The 16,051-nt window shown below is 38.5% G+C and overlaps 1 protein-coding gene across 1 annotated transcript; it reads right to left on the reverse strand.

Moving 5' to 3' along the window:
• Nucleotides 1-10,135: 10,135 nt before the first annotated feature.
• Nucleotides 10,136-10,611, reverse strand: LOC116565521 (cytochrome c-like). Its single transcript, XM_032299207.1, has one exon. It carries the CDS (start codon nt 10,543-10,545, stop codon nt 10,228-10,230), a length of 318 nt encoding a protein of 105 aa, XP_032155098.1. The 5' UTR covers nt 10,546-10,611; the 3' UTR covers nt 10,136-10,227.
• Nucleotides 10,612-16,051: the final 5,440 nt, after the last annotated feature.

The raw sequence follows: 16,051 nt of genomic DNA on the forward strand, positions 1-16,051 counted from the left end.
GACGCACGCCACCACACCTGGCTAATTTTTGTATGTTTGGTAGAAACGGGGTTTCACCATGTTGGTCAGGCTGGTCTTGAACTCCTGGCCTTGTGATCTGCCCACCTCGGCTCCCAAAGTTCTGGGATTATAGACTTGAGCCACCTTCTTAACTGTTAACCCAAATTGTCTGCTCCTATTGTTTTAAATTGTATTGATTACTAATATCTAACAAAATTGTAGGCCAAAGTGGTTCCAAAATTTCATTAAATTACTGAGAAGTGGATCTTCTCTGCAAGTGTATTGTGTTGTATACTATCAAGTTATATTTATATTCTCTTTTCCTCCCTTTCTACAGTTCCAGGAACTCCTCATAGAAAATTTGAAACTCTTTTCTATTACATGGTAGTGGTAGAAATTCTGATGAAGGAAGTTCACGGGGTTAAAAAAATACATTGTTGATAACAACAAAATAGTTTCAAGGCCTCTTTTAAAATCTCATATTTTGTGATTCTCCTTCACATCACATCAGATGTTGCATAAAGTATATTAAAAAAAGGTCCCGGCTTTTGAGTTTCATTTCAATTAGACAGTAGTTTGCTGTCTAATTCAATCACTAGGAAATATTTTGTGAGTGTTTCATCACATAGAGTGTTGGAATAGATGCTGATTAGAGAGAACTGCACAGACTACGTTCCTCTTCCCAGGTTATTTATAATAGAATGTGAGATGAAAATTTAAAAAAGGTCAAAACACAGAATTAGAGGAAAAGGTGAGTAAAGTGTTTAGCATTTTACTTCTATTTCAGTAAAATGTCTCTTGGGAGCCTTGGGAGGCAGGCCAGAATGATTTAAAATGTTCAAAGAACAAACCATCTCAAATTATCCACCTGAAAAGCTGGAATTCATAAGTGTAGATTTCCTATGTACATACAGCAAAGAATCAGCCTTTCTCTATCCCTGGGCCCCTACATCTGGTTAAAGCCTGATCATCTCTGTTTGGATTGCTGAAAACCAATGGAAATTGTTAGAGCTCCTCCTAATTGGTCTTCCTTGCAAAGACAGATAGATAATATGGTTGAGATTTAGGAATTAAAAAAAAAGTCCACATGTCTGAAAAAAAATGTCTTATGGAGATGCTGAAAATATGTGATTAAATAGCCCAAATAGACGTCATAAATAATTTATGTATCTTTTAAGTTGGTCAGTATGAGGTTTGTATTTAAATTGCATCTTTCCTCAATTCAAATTGCTGTAGGCTTTTGGGTAATTTAAAAATCTTTTGTATTCATGAGCACTTCTTTTATAATTGATGTGGATGTTTGCTTATAGCCTAAGTCTAATTTGTAAGCTGGAAAGTCCATTTGTTTATTCATCTCACATCTATTATACATTTACTATGAGCCAAATATGATGGTAGGGGTTGGTTTTGCAGTTAATTTTAAAGCTTACTTACATTATCGTGAGCTCTATTTACCTGAATTCCAATAAATTCTGTGTGGGGGACAAAGCAGGGATCCACCAAGTGAGCCTGCTACCCTTTGTCTAGATCTCTGTTGTAGCACTTACTGCATTTTTTCTTTTTTGACATTAATTCTGTCATCTGGAATGAGAACAGAGCATGGTCTGGGTCAATCTGATTGTTACTGTGTCTTCACCTAACATAAAACCTCCAACACAATAGAAACCCCAAAAGGGTGGCTTGAATAAGTAAAGCATCATGTGTACATGGACTGCTCTATCTGAGGACGTTTTTATTCTCATTGGGTGTTAAGGCCATTTCACACTCTGAAATATCATCTCTAGAAAAAGGCAACATGATTTCCTAAAAAAACCCTGTTAACTTAATATCATCCATAATTTGACTGAATATTGACCCGAACCACTTTAACATCACAGTGAAGTCTTATTCAAGTCATTTTGTAATAATTAGACCTTAAGGTTTAGAGTGAGTTATTGGAGTGCTATTTATGAGAACAACTATTTTATACTAATCTTAAGAATATTTTTCAACTTCCTGGTAGGTAAAATCAGGCTTGGAAGATGCAGTTCTTGTCTGGAGAGGCTGATGAGGATTTCTCTGAGAAACCCTTCCTAGCCATCCAGCATTAGTTGCTTTCTATGTATTCAGTGGGTTTATATTCACATAAATACATTTTATTAGTACTTTGAGTATGAAACAGTACTGAATGGAGACAGTAGTCTTATGCAGCCAGAATTTATGTGAAATTACTGATCATTCTCATTTAGGTGGGAGTAAATGGTGGTATTTTGGAGTGAAATTTCTGGTTCTGTCCTTACAGGATTGCTCATACAGGATTGTCATTTACTATTGAGTGGATTGTGCATTGCACAAAGAAACACATCTAAAGTGCACACTACTTACATAAATTTGAATATTTATTAAGATAATTTTATGAGCAGTATATTTTCTTGCTTTAATAAAGTCAGTAATGGCCAATTTCATTACAGATGGAATAAAACTTGATGAAGAGGTACATTGTTTTTAAAATTTGTACAAACGCTGTGTATGGACTTGTGGTGGCCTGAACTTGGACAAGTTACATAACTCCTTTACCTTTCATGTGGAGATATTAATGTCCACCTTGCTCAATTGGTTATAAATATTAGATGTGTATGGTGTACAGTCAGTGTTCAATAAATACTTTTGAATGAATATTAAAGCACTAAGCATAATGTCTGTGATAAAGGTTTGATATATCATTGCTCATTTTTGCCTTGAATAAGGGGAATTTAAGATTAATACTACACGTGTAAATACAAGCTTTTGAAGTTTCTTAAGTGTTTCATATTTTGCACTTTATTACTGCGTGGTACTACCTAAAATGTTCCTAATAAGATGTTTGGGATCCTTTAATTTCCTGAGGAGTGCACATCCAGTATAAAGGAAATTATGACTATGTGACACATTGAAAGGAAAAATTAGTGACTCATAGTTGGGCTTATTTAGGAATGCTAAAATATTGGAATCCTAGGTTTGGAAGGAAACATTTAATTTGAGCTACCATCAGTTTCTTGAATTTCACGTTATTTATCAGATATATATTGATCGATTATTGTATGTTGGAACTGCGCTATGCATGACGACTTGTTGAGAAGTTACAGGGCGTTGCATGAACATTTCCAGGGAGAATTCACACTTATGAATCTTATTTCTAGGAATCTCTCTTATGGCAATTCAAAATCTTTCTCTATCTTTCATTTATTCGTTTAGCTTTTCTATTTAGGGTACAAAGAAGTAAGCATGTTTATTTTTTAGAAACATCTTTCTTATACATGAATGAAATTGAGTTTCTTCTGAGACATCTGTTCTTCATGCAAAACATCACTGCATTCCTCTGTGGTTCCTCAAGCTACTGCACCATTTTGCTCACTCCTGTGAACTCCTTCCAGGTTGTCTGCTAAGGTATGGCACACACCAGGGTCTCCAGGCTCCAGCTGTAGATCAGCCATCACAGAACAATCACTTTCTGCATTTCAGACACTGTCTTTCAAATCTGTGGCATGATTTATACTCGTAACTGTCTGATCAATATGTACTATAAACTGTCTCTTCCCTATTGTTGTTTTAAAAATTGTATTTATTTTTCACATGTTACCATAGATGGTAATTTCTGGAAGAAGATAGATGATCTCTGTAATTTCTTAAGGAGCTTTTCATATTTTCATATACTGTTCCAACCATCAAAATGATAATGACAATGAAGAGCTCTAGGTTATTGAATTACCATTTGGAAGTCATTTTTGGTCCCATTAATTAAAGCATCTGTAATTCATACAATTTATGACAGATAGGTGGTAGGTTGCTAAGGAAGGATTTCTATAGCTTTGCAGATTTGTTTGTATAAATTGCTGTCTCAGGTAAACAATTTTTTTCAATAAACAATGTGACAAGTAATTCTACTTATAACTCTAAGCACTTACTAAAAAACTTTAATATCTGTTCACTTTTTATTTTAGTTAACAAATGCATGAAATGCCTCTTTGTACCAAGTGTACTCTGACTCAGCACTTGGGACAAGTGCCCTGCCTAGCAGAACACTAGAAGAAGCCAGTTATAACTCAGAGACAATTTATAGCTGTGCACACTGCTATGCTTTGCTACTTATAGAGAAAGGAGAGGACAAACAGTGTAGTAATGAATTGGAAGATGGAGACGGGGAAGAGACCTCTGTCTGAATGAAGGGTGAATGTTTGGAAGCAGACGGAGAGGTAGACCTGGATAGATGGTATGTTAGTTTCCCAGGGCCGCCATGCCAAATTACCACAAACTTTGTGGCTGAAAACAATAGAAATTTGCTCTTCCATAGTCAGGAGGCCAGAAGTTTGAAATCAGGTTTTTGACAGGGCCGTGCTACCTATCAAGGCTCTGGGGAAGAATCTCCCTTTGTCTCTTCCTATCTTTGGCAATCCTTGGCATTCTTTGGCTTTTGTATGCGTCACTCCAATCTTTGCCGTTTTTTTTCGCATGACCTTCTTTCCTGTATCTTCTCCTCGGTATCTCTGTGTCCAAATCTCTCTCTCCTTTTATTTTTGAGACGGAGTTTCCCTCTGTCACCCAGGCTGGAGTGCAGTGATCTCGGCTCACTGCAACCTCCACCCCCCAGGTTCAAGCGATTATCGTGCCTCAGCCCCTAGAGTAGCTGGGACTGAGGCACATCCCACCATGCCCGGATCATGTTTTGTATTTTTGGTAGTCACAGGGTTTCACCTTGTTAGCCAGGGCGATCTCGATCTCCTGATCTGGTGATTCGCCTGCCTCGGCCTCCTGAAGGGCTGGGATTACAGGTGTGAGCCACTGCGCTGGCCTTTTATTTTCGTTTTCTTTTTAATAAAGCCACCTGTCATGAGATTAGGGCTTGACTTAATCCAGTATGACCTCACTTTTACTTGATTACATCTGCAAAAATTGTATTTTCAAAGAAGCTCACATTTACAGATGCTGGGTAACTTAGTCTATTTGTGCTGCCATAACAAAATACCGCAGACTAGATAATTTTTAAAGACCAGAAATGTATTTCTCATAGTTCTAGAGGCTGTGGAGTCCAAGATAAGGCGCCAGCAGGTTCATTGTCCAGTGATGGTCCAGTCTCTGCATCTAAGATGGCGCCTGGAATGCTGCATCCTCTAGAGAGGATGAATGCTGTATCTTCACACAGCAGAAGAAAAAAGGTCAAAAAAGGATGAACTCCCTCCATCAGGCCTTTTTATAAGAGCAACTAATCTCATTCATGAGGGAGGAGCTTTCATGCCTAATCACCTTTTAGAGGCCATACCTCTTAATACTATCACATTGGCAGCACTTGAATTTTGGAGGAGACACTTTCAAGCCATAGACAGGAGTTAGGACTTGAACACATCTTTTTGGGAAAACAATTCAATCCATAACAGGTGAGGTGGACCAAATCATGGACACTTTAAATGAAGGTGGAAGAGTGTGGGTTTTATTTATAAGTCAGAGGGCCACTAGAAACTTTAAGTAAGGGTGCCAATAAGATAGTTATTATAGGAAGGTCTGATAGAGGTATGCTATAGCATGCTGACCTGAAAATGATGTTTAGAGGTGTGAATATTAATGAGGATATCACAGCAGTGTTCCATGGATAAAATGAAGGAAAGTTTATAAGGGAAGATGTGGAAGAATGTGTTTTTTCAAAGATGGCTGCAGCAATTTCTCTCATACCACTTGCTCTTTGTAATGAGACCTTCTCACTGTGTCATTAATAGGTGGTATCTGTTTCTCTACCTATGAATCTGGGCAGACCCACTGACTGTTTTGGCCAATAGAATAGGGTGAAAGTGACACCTTGCCAATTATTATATGCATAGACCTTTCCTGCCCCTTTCTTACCCTGAGACCACCACGCTGTGAAAAGCCTGGGCCATGGAGCTCTGTAGAGAGGCCCTGGAGGCAGGGCCAGGGCTAGGGTGAGGCAAGAGAAGTGCCTTGTACAAAATTTAAGGAGGTGCTCTGAGGTGCATTTGCATGACATTGAGAAGTGTTCCTTAAGTTTTGTACCCAAGGCACTTCTCTTAACTCACACTAGTTCTGGACCTGCTGGGGGGGTTGGGGAAGGGAGAGAGAGATTGAGATTGAGCTAGAGAGAGATTGAGATAGACAGATAAAGAAATACCATGGAAGGTGCAAGACATTAGAGTAAGGAAGGAAGCCATCTTGAACACTGGTCCCCCAGCCCAGGCTAACACCGGCACCAAGTAGATCAGTGGTGAATCACCAAGTTGACCCTGTCTAAACTGATCCACAAAATGCTGAGTGAAACAAAATTGCTTTTTTAAGCCACTTAGTACTGGGGTAGTTTGTTATGCCACAATAGATTACCTAAAACACCCTCCTGTCTTGCCAGTATTATGTGAAGCTAACAGTTGACTGAGAAATACCAAGTTGCTCTCTGCTTATTGAAATTTAATAGAGCTGAATGTTTGATAGTTCCTTGGGGTGAAAGGATGAAGGAAGAGATGAGAGAGATTGTAGTGGGTAGCAGTCTAGGAAATAGAATTTAATACCTTACTTCTACCTGCCTAAGCTATGTAGCCACACAACTTTTAATGTGTTGGCTAGAACTAAAAGGTACACACACTCACAGTTGGAGTCTTTGTAGAAACAAAACTCATGTCTCTTTCGATCTATGCCATGCAGAGTGCTGTGAAATTCACATTTTCAAGCAAATCGTCTGAATTCTGATGCTAAATGAATTAAGTTTTCCCTGGATCTCATTAGCCCTCATTTGGGAAGGAGGGGTGTCAATTTACCTATTTCTTCTTGGCTATGTCTGAACAAATCAAGCTTTGAATAAGAGGTTTATTTTTATGAAGATTGAAGTTACTAATTTTCTTTGAGTACTTCTGTTTTACAGTAATTTACACGTTCTTTTGAATGGTTGTTGGCACACTTACTTATTTTCCTTTGAGGCATTTTCTAATTACTTGTAAGCTAGGCTGAGGAATAAAGAAAATCCAGAAAAAACTTTAAGAAAGGGACCGTTTTGTAGACAAGGTGTGTTACGCATAAAATTAAAATAGAATGGATACTTTTAAAAGCCTTTAGTTCATTTTATACGTTTCTCTGCTCGCTTCTACAAGTACCGGTAAGTGAAGATTTCCCAACCTATTATTCATTTCTACATGATGTTAGACGTTTTTATGACCTCCTAGAGTACTTAGAATCTGTACTACACAATTTAGCACCTAATTATATTCTGTTCATTATTATATCAGTGTAAATTCCCATCCCCTTAAGTAGATTATATGATCTTAAAAGTCAGGGACCATATCTTACACTTCTGTATTCACATTCCAACTAGCATAGCCATCACTTGGGGCCATTTTAATTGATAGACGCATATTGAGTTCTAGTCCCTCAAATATCAGTGAATATATCTGTGGAGCACCTCTGGATATGGGGGCAGAGGTAGGCAAGTTACTTTTTCTTTCGCAAGGAGTTTGTCAACTAGTGTTAAGTACCAAGTACCAAGGTGAGGGATTACTTTGATAGAGTGACTTCCTTTCTCCTTTTCCTTTAGTGTCAGACCAGAGCAGAGGAAAAGCAGGGAGCCATGAGCCAGCATGCCATCATTCTCATTTTGATGTAGGTGGATGATTGGCATTTTTATTGCTTCTCCAATTGGACAAAACTACTAATGGTGTCTGACCCAGGGAGTCTTACTTGGCTGAGCCACTAGGCTAAGTGGTTGGCAGCCTTACCTTTCTCTTGTTTTGAGTGAACATCAGGATATCAGATTCACATTCTTTTTATTGTGATAAAACATACATGACATAAAATTTACCACTTCCTATTCCTTCGTATCCCCATTGCCTGCTAACCACTATTCTACTTTCTGTCTCTAGAATTTGACTATTCTAGGTACTTCATCTAGGTGGAACCATACAATATTTGCCCCTTTGTGGCTGGCTTATTTCAGTTAGCATAATGTTTTCAAGGTCCATCTCAGTTGTATGAGGTGTCAGAATTCCATTCCCTTTTAAGACTGAATAATAATCTATTATATATATGTGTATATGTATATATATACACACACATACACACACACAGACACATATATATATGTTTTGTTGAACTGTTCATCCATTGATAGGCATTTGGTTGTCTCCACTTTTTGGCGATTGTGAATAATGCTGCTATGAACTTCGATATACATACTGATCCCCATTATTCTGAACACTAAAACTGATTTAATACTCATGGTGAGCAAAGTCCCCTTCTTAGCCATTAAAATATCTGGAAGGGGAATGAATCTCTGGAATTTCGTAACTTGAATTCAGACTTAAATACTCATCAGGAAAATATGACTTAGCAACATTTTTTAGATTAGGATCGGGACCAATACTGGGATTTAGTAAATATGTCCTGTTTATTTGTCCTTCAGAGTGTTTCCTGTCTGCATTTTTTTTTTTTTTTCTACTGTGTCATGACTTCATTGTGTATCCTCATTGCTGGGCAGCAGGACTCCAGCAGTCACATTCTAACTGGTCTCCCCCTTTCTGGTTCTTCTTATAAAGTGCTGATTTGATCATCTTGCAATACTGAACGAGAACTTTCAGTGGCTCCCCATCACATACAGGACAAAGCCAAGCTCGTTTGCCTGGCACCTATAGGCCTCTTGGAATCTGGCAGCAGCTTACCACTCAGGCCCTGCTTCTCTCACTTCCTGCAGAAACGCTGCCCAACTCAGCATTGTCTTCTCATCACCATCTGAATAAATTATCCTTTTCTTGGATTTTCTCACTGCTGTTTGTTCCATCATGTATAAACATTTTGATGCTGTCTTCAAGTTTTAGCTTAAATATCAGCATCTCTGCTCTTTTCTAAAAAAATAATTTTGAAATGCTTGCTCTTTTGAATATGCATGCATTTATTGTAAGAGTAATCATGTAAATGATGTTTTTGTAATAGCTAACGTTTTTGAGCACTTGGGCTAAGTGAATTACTTGCATTATTTCATTTCATTTTTATAGATTTTATATGAAGTATATACTATCATTATCCATTATACAGATGATGAATTTGAGGCTTTGAGATGCTAACTTGTCCAAAATCACACAAGTGTTAAGTAACAGATCTACGTCTTGATCTCAAGATTTTTGTTGTCAAAGCATCATCTAAGACGTATATTCATTGCATTAATTAGATTATAGGCCTGTATGAATAAGAGCTTTAGTGAATCCCCCATGGGAGGCACCCATCAGCGGTCAAAGTCAAAAAAAGGTGGTCTGTTGAGTGGAAACTTTTTTTTTCTTCATCTGTGGTTTTCTTTTTAATTATCTTAAGTCTTATGATCACACATCATTTTAAAATTTGTGTATATCTCCTCTACTTTAATCCTTTTAAGTTGGCAAAAGCACCATTCCCAATCACAAATACACAGCAGTTGTACAGTTTTGTTTCTGAATGGCTGTTTAAAGACAATCCTACATTATAACTTAGGCTGACTTAGCTTGTAAAGAATTCAAGAGTGAAGTTTAATTGGATACTATAAAGACAATCCTAAATTATAACTTAGTTTGACTTAGATTGTAAAGAATCCAAGAGTGAAGTTTAATTGGCTTCTATTTTAAAAGCATGTGACCTTATAGATCATCTATAAAATGTGTAAAGTGTTAAATAATTTTTGATATTACACATAAACCACACAAAATGCCTTTCAATAAGTAAAAGGAACCATTTTAAATACAGGGAATTCTAATTAGATTGGCATAGTTAAGGCTGAAAACATAAAATAGCCGTTGCTACCCACTTATCTTCAACCCTTGCCTTTTTAAGAGGCAAATGAACACAAAACACAGGTGAATCTTGCTCGATTCTGAGACAGTGAAGGAATTTCCCCCATATTTAAATATATTCACATAACCAGTTATGTAAATCTAAATATAAAACCAATCTCCAGTAAGTTTTAAGATGGCACTCACCATCTTTGCGAAAAGTTTAACATTACCAATGAAGTCTAATCATATCTTTAAAAGGGGTAAACAGTGATAGAATTTACTAAATTGGAATTACTATTAAAATCCAAAAACTGAACATATTCATTTAACCACAAGCCAGTCTTAGTTTTAAATCAGGACTGCCCAACAAAATATTCTGTCAATCATTCATGATGTAAATTCTGGTGTATGAGATCTATTAAAGTATGGTACACATAAAAAAGTCATGAGACATTTGTTTCGTAATAAATAAGGCAGTGGCCAATTATTACTCATTAGTAGCTTTTTTGAGATAAGCTATTAAGTCTTCCCTTTCTCCCTTCTTCTTAATGCTGACAAAGATCATTTTTGTCCCAGGGATATACTTCTTGGGATTCTCCAAATACTCCGTCAGTGTATCCTCTCCCCAGATGATGCCTTTGTTCTTATTGGCGTCGGTGTAAGTGAATCCAGAGGCCTGACCTGTCTTCCACCCAAAGATACCATGGAGATTAGGCCCAGTCTTGTGCTTGCCTCCCTTTTCCACAGTGTGACATTGGGAACATTTCTGAATAAAAATCCTCTTGCCTTTCTCAACATCACCCATATTTAATTCTTTTTCGTCGCTAGCACAACAAAGGTTACTGCTCGGAAGCCGGACGTCCCACCCTCTTAAGTCGGAAACGTTTTTTAAAATTAGCCCACTGGGGATAAGCTTAGCATGATTTTTCAACTGGTTACCTCAGTCTATTTCTTCAAGATGAGGAAGGCTTCATAACTGTTCATGTCTGATTAGGCTCACTCCTGAGACATGTCTTTCTGTCATAGCACTGACCACACTGACGGTAGTTATCTGTAACCTGTGTGTCTCCCAAATATCTTTGCTTGAACTCCTTTTACCTAGAACAATAGCCTACCTGCACATAGCTTCATAAATGCTTATTAAGTGAGTTAAAGCATCTGTGGCCACTGTCCATCCTAAAAATTACTTCCTAAATGTGTTGCTGTTATAGAGTTGAATAATACCGAAGTCCAGTGAAGTCAAAGTAGATCCTCAAGAAGGCAAAATGACAATATAAACGAAAACTGTAATTAAAAAATTTGTACCACCACTTACCTTTCATGATGTGATGGTATTTGTGATAGCATTTAACAAAGGATGTTCGAATGTAAGCACTTGATGCCTGTATTCATGGAAAAGAGATCCTGTGTATTAAAGGCAGGAATGTATTTGTTCTATAGGCAATTTGGGAGCAGGCATGTTCTAGAGTTTCCTACGGTATTCTTTAAAATTAGCCAATTCTATTTTTCCTGGATATGTACTTTCCAAACAACCTTCTGATTAATAATTGCATTATTCAAATACCTTGATACTTAAAAGCCAATACCATAGAGAGTAGATATTTCAGTCACTAGGAAATCTATATTCTACACAAAATAGAAGATGAGTCTTTATATTTTAATTATTTATGAGTTTGTTAACTTTGTTTTAAAAAGTTGAAGCAGAAAAGCTGAGGACCTACCTGACTTAGACAGCGGTGACACATCTAAAATATTTCCCCCAGAATTCTTGCCTGAGAAGCGAATAAGATTTTTCTTAATATTTCTGTATAGATAGATCCATCAGTATCTGGCACATTGCTCTGGATACAGTGGACATTTAACAAATACTTTCATTTTATTTTGTCAGTTCAATAGAATATAGTACTCTAAAGCAACAGTTGTCAATCATTTTCTCTTTATGACACACATGACAGATGTAACTCCAACCTTCTAATACATTTCCACTCGCCAACGCAAGTTTATGCTTCATTTTATGTATAGCAACTGTAGCTGTACTTTCTGCCTCCCACTCTGGAAGCATATAGAAATGTGCCTGAAAATGCACTATCATAGAGGTGATAGTAATAAGAAATAATAATAACAATAATATTATAGCGAGAATATTTCAAATACCAATCCAATCACTGTTTTGTTTGTAACCTTGCAATAGCTTCTTGTTGCCTAGGGCCAGTTCCCAAACTCTTGTTTGGGACCCAGAGCTCTCCATGATGGTAGTGCTGGTAGCAGCTGGGTGCCTCAGCCCCTGCAGGATGGAGATTCACTCTGGCATACTTCCAGGACCCTTCACATTCCACACCATCTGAAAAATCTCAAGAGATGTAGGAATTACAACTTAGCCCTCATTGTGAGCTCACGTTGCTTCCTTCTCAGATGCGGGTATGTGTAGATTCCTGGTACTCCAGGATTGTGAACTACTCTAGGGAAATCTCAGAGGCAATTTGATATGAACCAGCTTCCTCCTCAGTACCTTCCTGAGAGCTTGTTAAAAATGCAGTAACAGAAATACTTTGACCCACTATGAAGCTGGAGAAACTGCACAGCAAGGATAAACTTACTTGACTTTGAATATTTTATTTTTGAGTATTTTTATTTTTGAGCCACTTCCCATTTCTTTAGGAGTTTAATTCTGAAAAAAATTCAGCTCCTCTGTATAGCAGAATATTAATTTTCATTGAATTTCAGACATTTTAATAATTTCTGTCCTAAAAATTACTTTCTAAATGTTCTTTTGTCCCTTATAGACTAGTTTGTGGTACTTCCTGGAGGATTTCCAAAGCAATTTGGAGCAACTGAGTCATTGATGGACTATCTTTTCATATCCTAAAGCTAAAATGGCGAATAATTCTTTTTCATACATTATGGTATAATGGAAAGAGTGACTAGGTTCAAATCCTTCTCCAACAACTTACATGCTAATTAGACATTGGGCAATGCAGTTTCTTCATGCATTCATTCATTCAACAGATGTTACTGAGTCCTTACTTTGCCCCATATAGTTTTAAGCTCTGAGAAGAGATGTCAGTAAAAATTATCTCTGAACTTCCACAGAGGTTTTAGTCTGTTGGGGGAGACTGGCAAGCAAGTTAGCAATTAAAGTGGAATGTTACCATGGAATTATGTAGCAGGGTAGACTCTTGTGGAACTTAAAACCAAGGCACATGTGAATTCAGAATGGGGGAGAGTGTTAGGGAAGGCTTGTTGGGAAAAGCAATGCTTAAGCTGAGTCTTAAAGCCAAGTATAATTTAGTTGAATATAGATGTAGAAAGAAAATTATAGTAGCGTGAACAAGCTAACAGGGAAACATAAAATAATAAAACATGTTTACAGATCAATAATTGTTGTTCATTATTACTGATACAAACGTTTCATCTTGGTGAAACAAAGGAGATAAATCTAGGCAAATGTCTCCATTTCCTTTTCTCTAAAATGGAGATCATTATATTTACCTTGTGGATCTGTTGTGAGCACTCAATAAAACAGCCTATGTCTAGTGCATAGCCCATGCATGATGTTCAACAATGTCAGTTCCTTTATCTTCCTACCGCCCACCCTTTCTCTTGCGCTTACTCACTCTTAATTTTCCTAGGTAGACGCCTGGGGTGGCTGGCAAGATGGCCAAATAGAAACAGGTCTGGTCTGCAGCTCCCAGTGAGATCAATGCAGAAGGTGGGTGATTTATGCATTTCCAACTGAGGTACCTGGCTCATCTCATTGGGACTGGTTAGACAGTGGATGCAGCCCACAAAGGTCAAGCTGAAGCAGATTGGGGAGTCGCCTCACCTGGAAAGTACGAGGGGTCAGGGAACTCCCTCCCCTAGCCAACAGACGCCATGAGAGACTGTGCCATGCGGAATGGTGCACTCTGGCCCAGATAACTACACTTTTCCCATGGTCTTCACAACCCATAGACCAGGGGATTCCCTCAGGTGCCCACACCACCAGGGCCCTGGGTTTCAAGCGTAAAACTGGACAGACATTTGGGCAGACACTGAGCTAGCTGCTGGAGATTTTTTTTCATATCCCAGTGACGCCTGGAACACCAGTAAGTCAGAACCATTCACTCCTTTGAAAAGGGGGCTGAAGCCAGGGAGCTAAGTGGTCTAGCTCAGCAGATCCCACCCCCACAGGACCCAGCAGGCTAAGATCCGCTGGCTTGGAATTCTTGCTGCCAGCACAGCAGTCTGAAGTCAATGGGACACTCCAGCTTGGTTGGGGAGGGGCATTCACCATTACTAAGGCTTGAGTAGGCAGTTCTCCCCTCACAGTGTAAAAAAAGCCACCGGGGTATTTGAACTGGGTGGAGCACACTGCAGCTCAGCAAAGTGACTGTTGCCAGAGACTGCTTCTCTAGATTCCTCTCTAGGCAGGGCATATCTGAAAGAAAGGCAGCAGCCCCAGTCAGGGACTTATACATAAAACTATCATCTCCCTGGGACAGAGCATCTTGGGGAAGTTGGGGCTCTGGTTGCAGTTTCAGCAGCCTTAAACATTCCTGCCTGCTGGCTCTGAAGAGAGCAGCAGATCTCCCAGCACAGCACTCAAGCTCTGCTAAGGGACAGACTGCCTCCTCAAGTGGGTCTCTGATTTCTGTACCTCCTGAATGGGAGACATCTCCCAGTGGGTTGGCAGACACTTCATACAGGAGAGCTCTGGCTGGCATGGACAGGTGGCCCTCTGGGATGAAGCTTCCAGAGGAAGGAACAGTCAGCAATCTTTGCTGATCTGCAGCCTCTGCTGGTGATACCCAGGAAAAAAGTGTCTGGAGTGGACCTCCAGCAAACTCCAATAGACCTGCAGCAGAGGAATCTGACTGTTAGAAGGAAAACTAACAAACAAAAAGAAATAGCATCAACATCAACAAAAAGGACGTCCATGCAGAAACCCCAAAGACCAAAGGTAGATAAATCCACAAAGATGAGGAAAAACCAGCACAAAAAGCCTGAAAATTCCAAACACTAGAATGTCTCTCTTCCTCCAAAGGATCACAACTCTTCACCAGCAAGGGAACAAAACTGGACAGAGAATGAGTTTGACGAATTCACAGAAGTAGGCTTCAGAAGGTGGGTAATAACAAACTCCATTGAGCTAAAGCAGCATGTTGTAACCCAATGAAAGGAAGCTAAGAACCTTGAAAAAAGGTTAGAGGAATTGCTAACTAGAAGAAGTAGTTTAGAGAAGAACATAAATGACCTGATGGAGCTGAAAATCATAGCATGAGAACTTCATGAAGCATACACAAGGATCAATAGCCAAATTGATTAAGTGGAAGAAAGGATATCAAAGATTGAAGATTAATTTAATGAAATAAAGCATGAAGACAAGATTAGAGAAAAAAGAATGAAAGTGAATGAACACAGCCTCCAAGAAATATGGGACTATGTGAAAAGACCAAACCTACTTTTGATTAGTGTACCTGAAAATGATGGGGAAAATGAAACCAAGTTGGAAAACACTCTTCGGGATATTATCCAGGAGAACTGTCCCAACCTAGCAAAACATGCCAATATTCAAATTCAGGAAATACAGAGAACACCACAAAGATACTTCTTGAGAGGAGGAACCCAAAGACACATAATCATCAGAGCCACCAAGGTTGAAATGAAGGAAAAAATGTTAAGGGCAGCCAGAGAAAGGTTGGATTACCCACAAATGTAAACCCATCAGACAAACAGCGGCTCTCTCTGCAGAAACCCTACAAGCCAGAGGACAGTGGAGGCCACTATTTAACATTCTTAAAGAAAGAATTTTCAACCCAGAATTTCATATCCAGCCAAGCTAAGCTTCATAAGCAAAAGAGAAATAAAATCCTCTACAGACAAGCAAATGCTGAGAGATTTTGTCACCACCAGCCCTGCCTTACAAGAGCTCTTGAAGGAAGCACTACATATGGAAAGGAAAAACCAGTACCAGCCACTGCAAAAATATACCAAATTGTAAAGACCATCAACGTTATGAAGAAACTGCATCAACTAATGGGCAAAATAGCCAGTTAGCATCATAATGACAGGGTCAGATTCACACATAACAATATTAACCTTAAATGTAAATGGGCCAATACCCCAATTAAAAGACACAGACTGGTAAATTAGATAAAGAGTCAATTCCCATCAGTGTGCTGTATTTAGGAGACCCATCTCACATGCAGAGACACACATAGGCTCAAAATAAAGGGATGGAGGAGTATTTACCAAGCAAAATAAAAGCAAAAAAAAAAAAAAAAAAACCAAAACAAAAAAAACCCCAAAACAAAAACAGAAACAAAAACACA

This window comes from Sapajus apella, unplaced genomic scaffold (genome assembly GCF_009761245.1).
Source record: "Sapajus apella isolate SASKATOON/1434 unplaced genomic scaffold, GSC_monkey_1.0 scaffold40, whole genome shotgun sequence".
NCBI lineage: Eukaryota > Metazoa > Chordata > Mammalia > Primates > Cebidae > Sapajus > Sapajus apella.

Bases quoted from the DNA above. Each gene is read 5' to 3' on its own strand.
- LOC116565521 (XM_032299207.1), bottom strand. From the start codon at position 10,545: ATGGGTGATGTTGAGAAAGGCAAGAGGATTTTTATTCAGAAATGTTCC.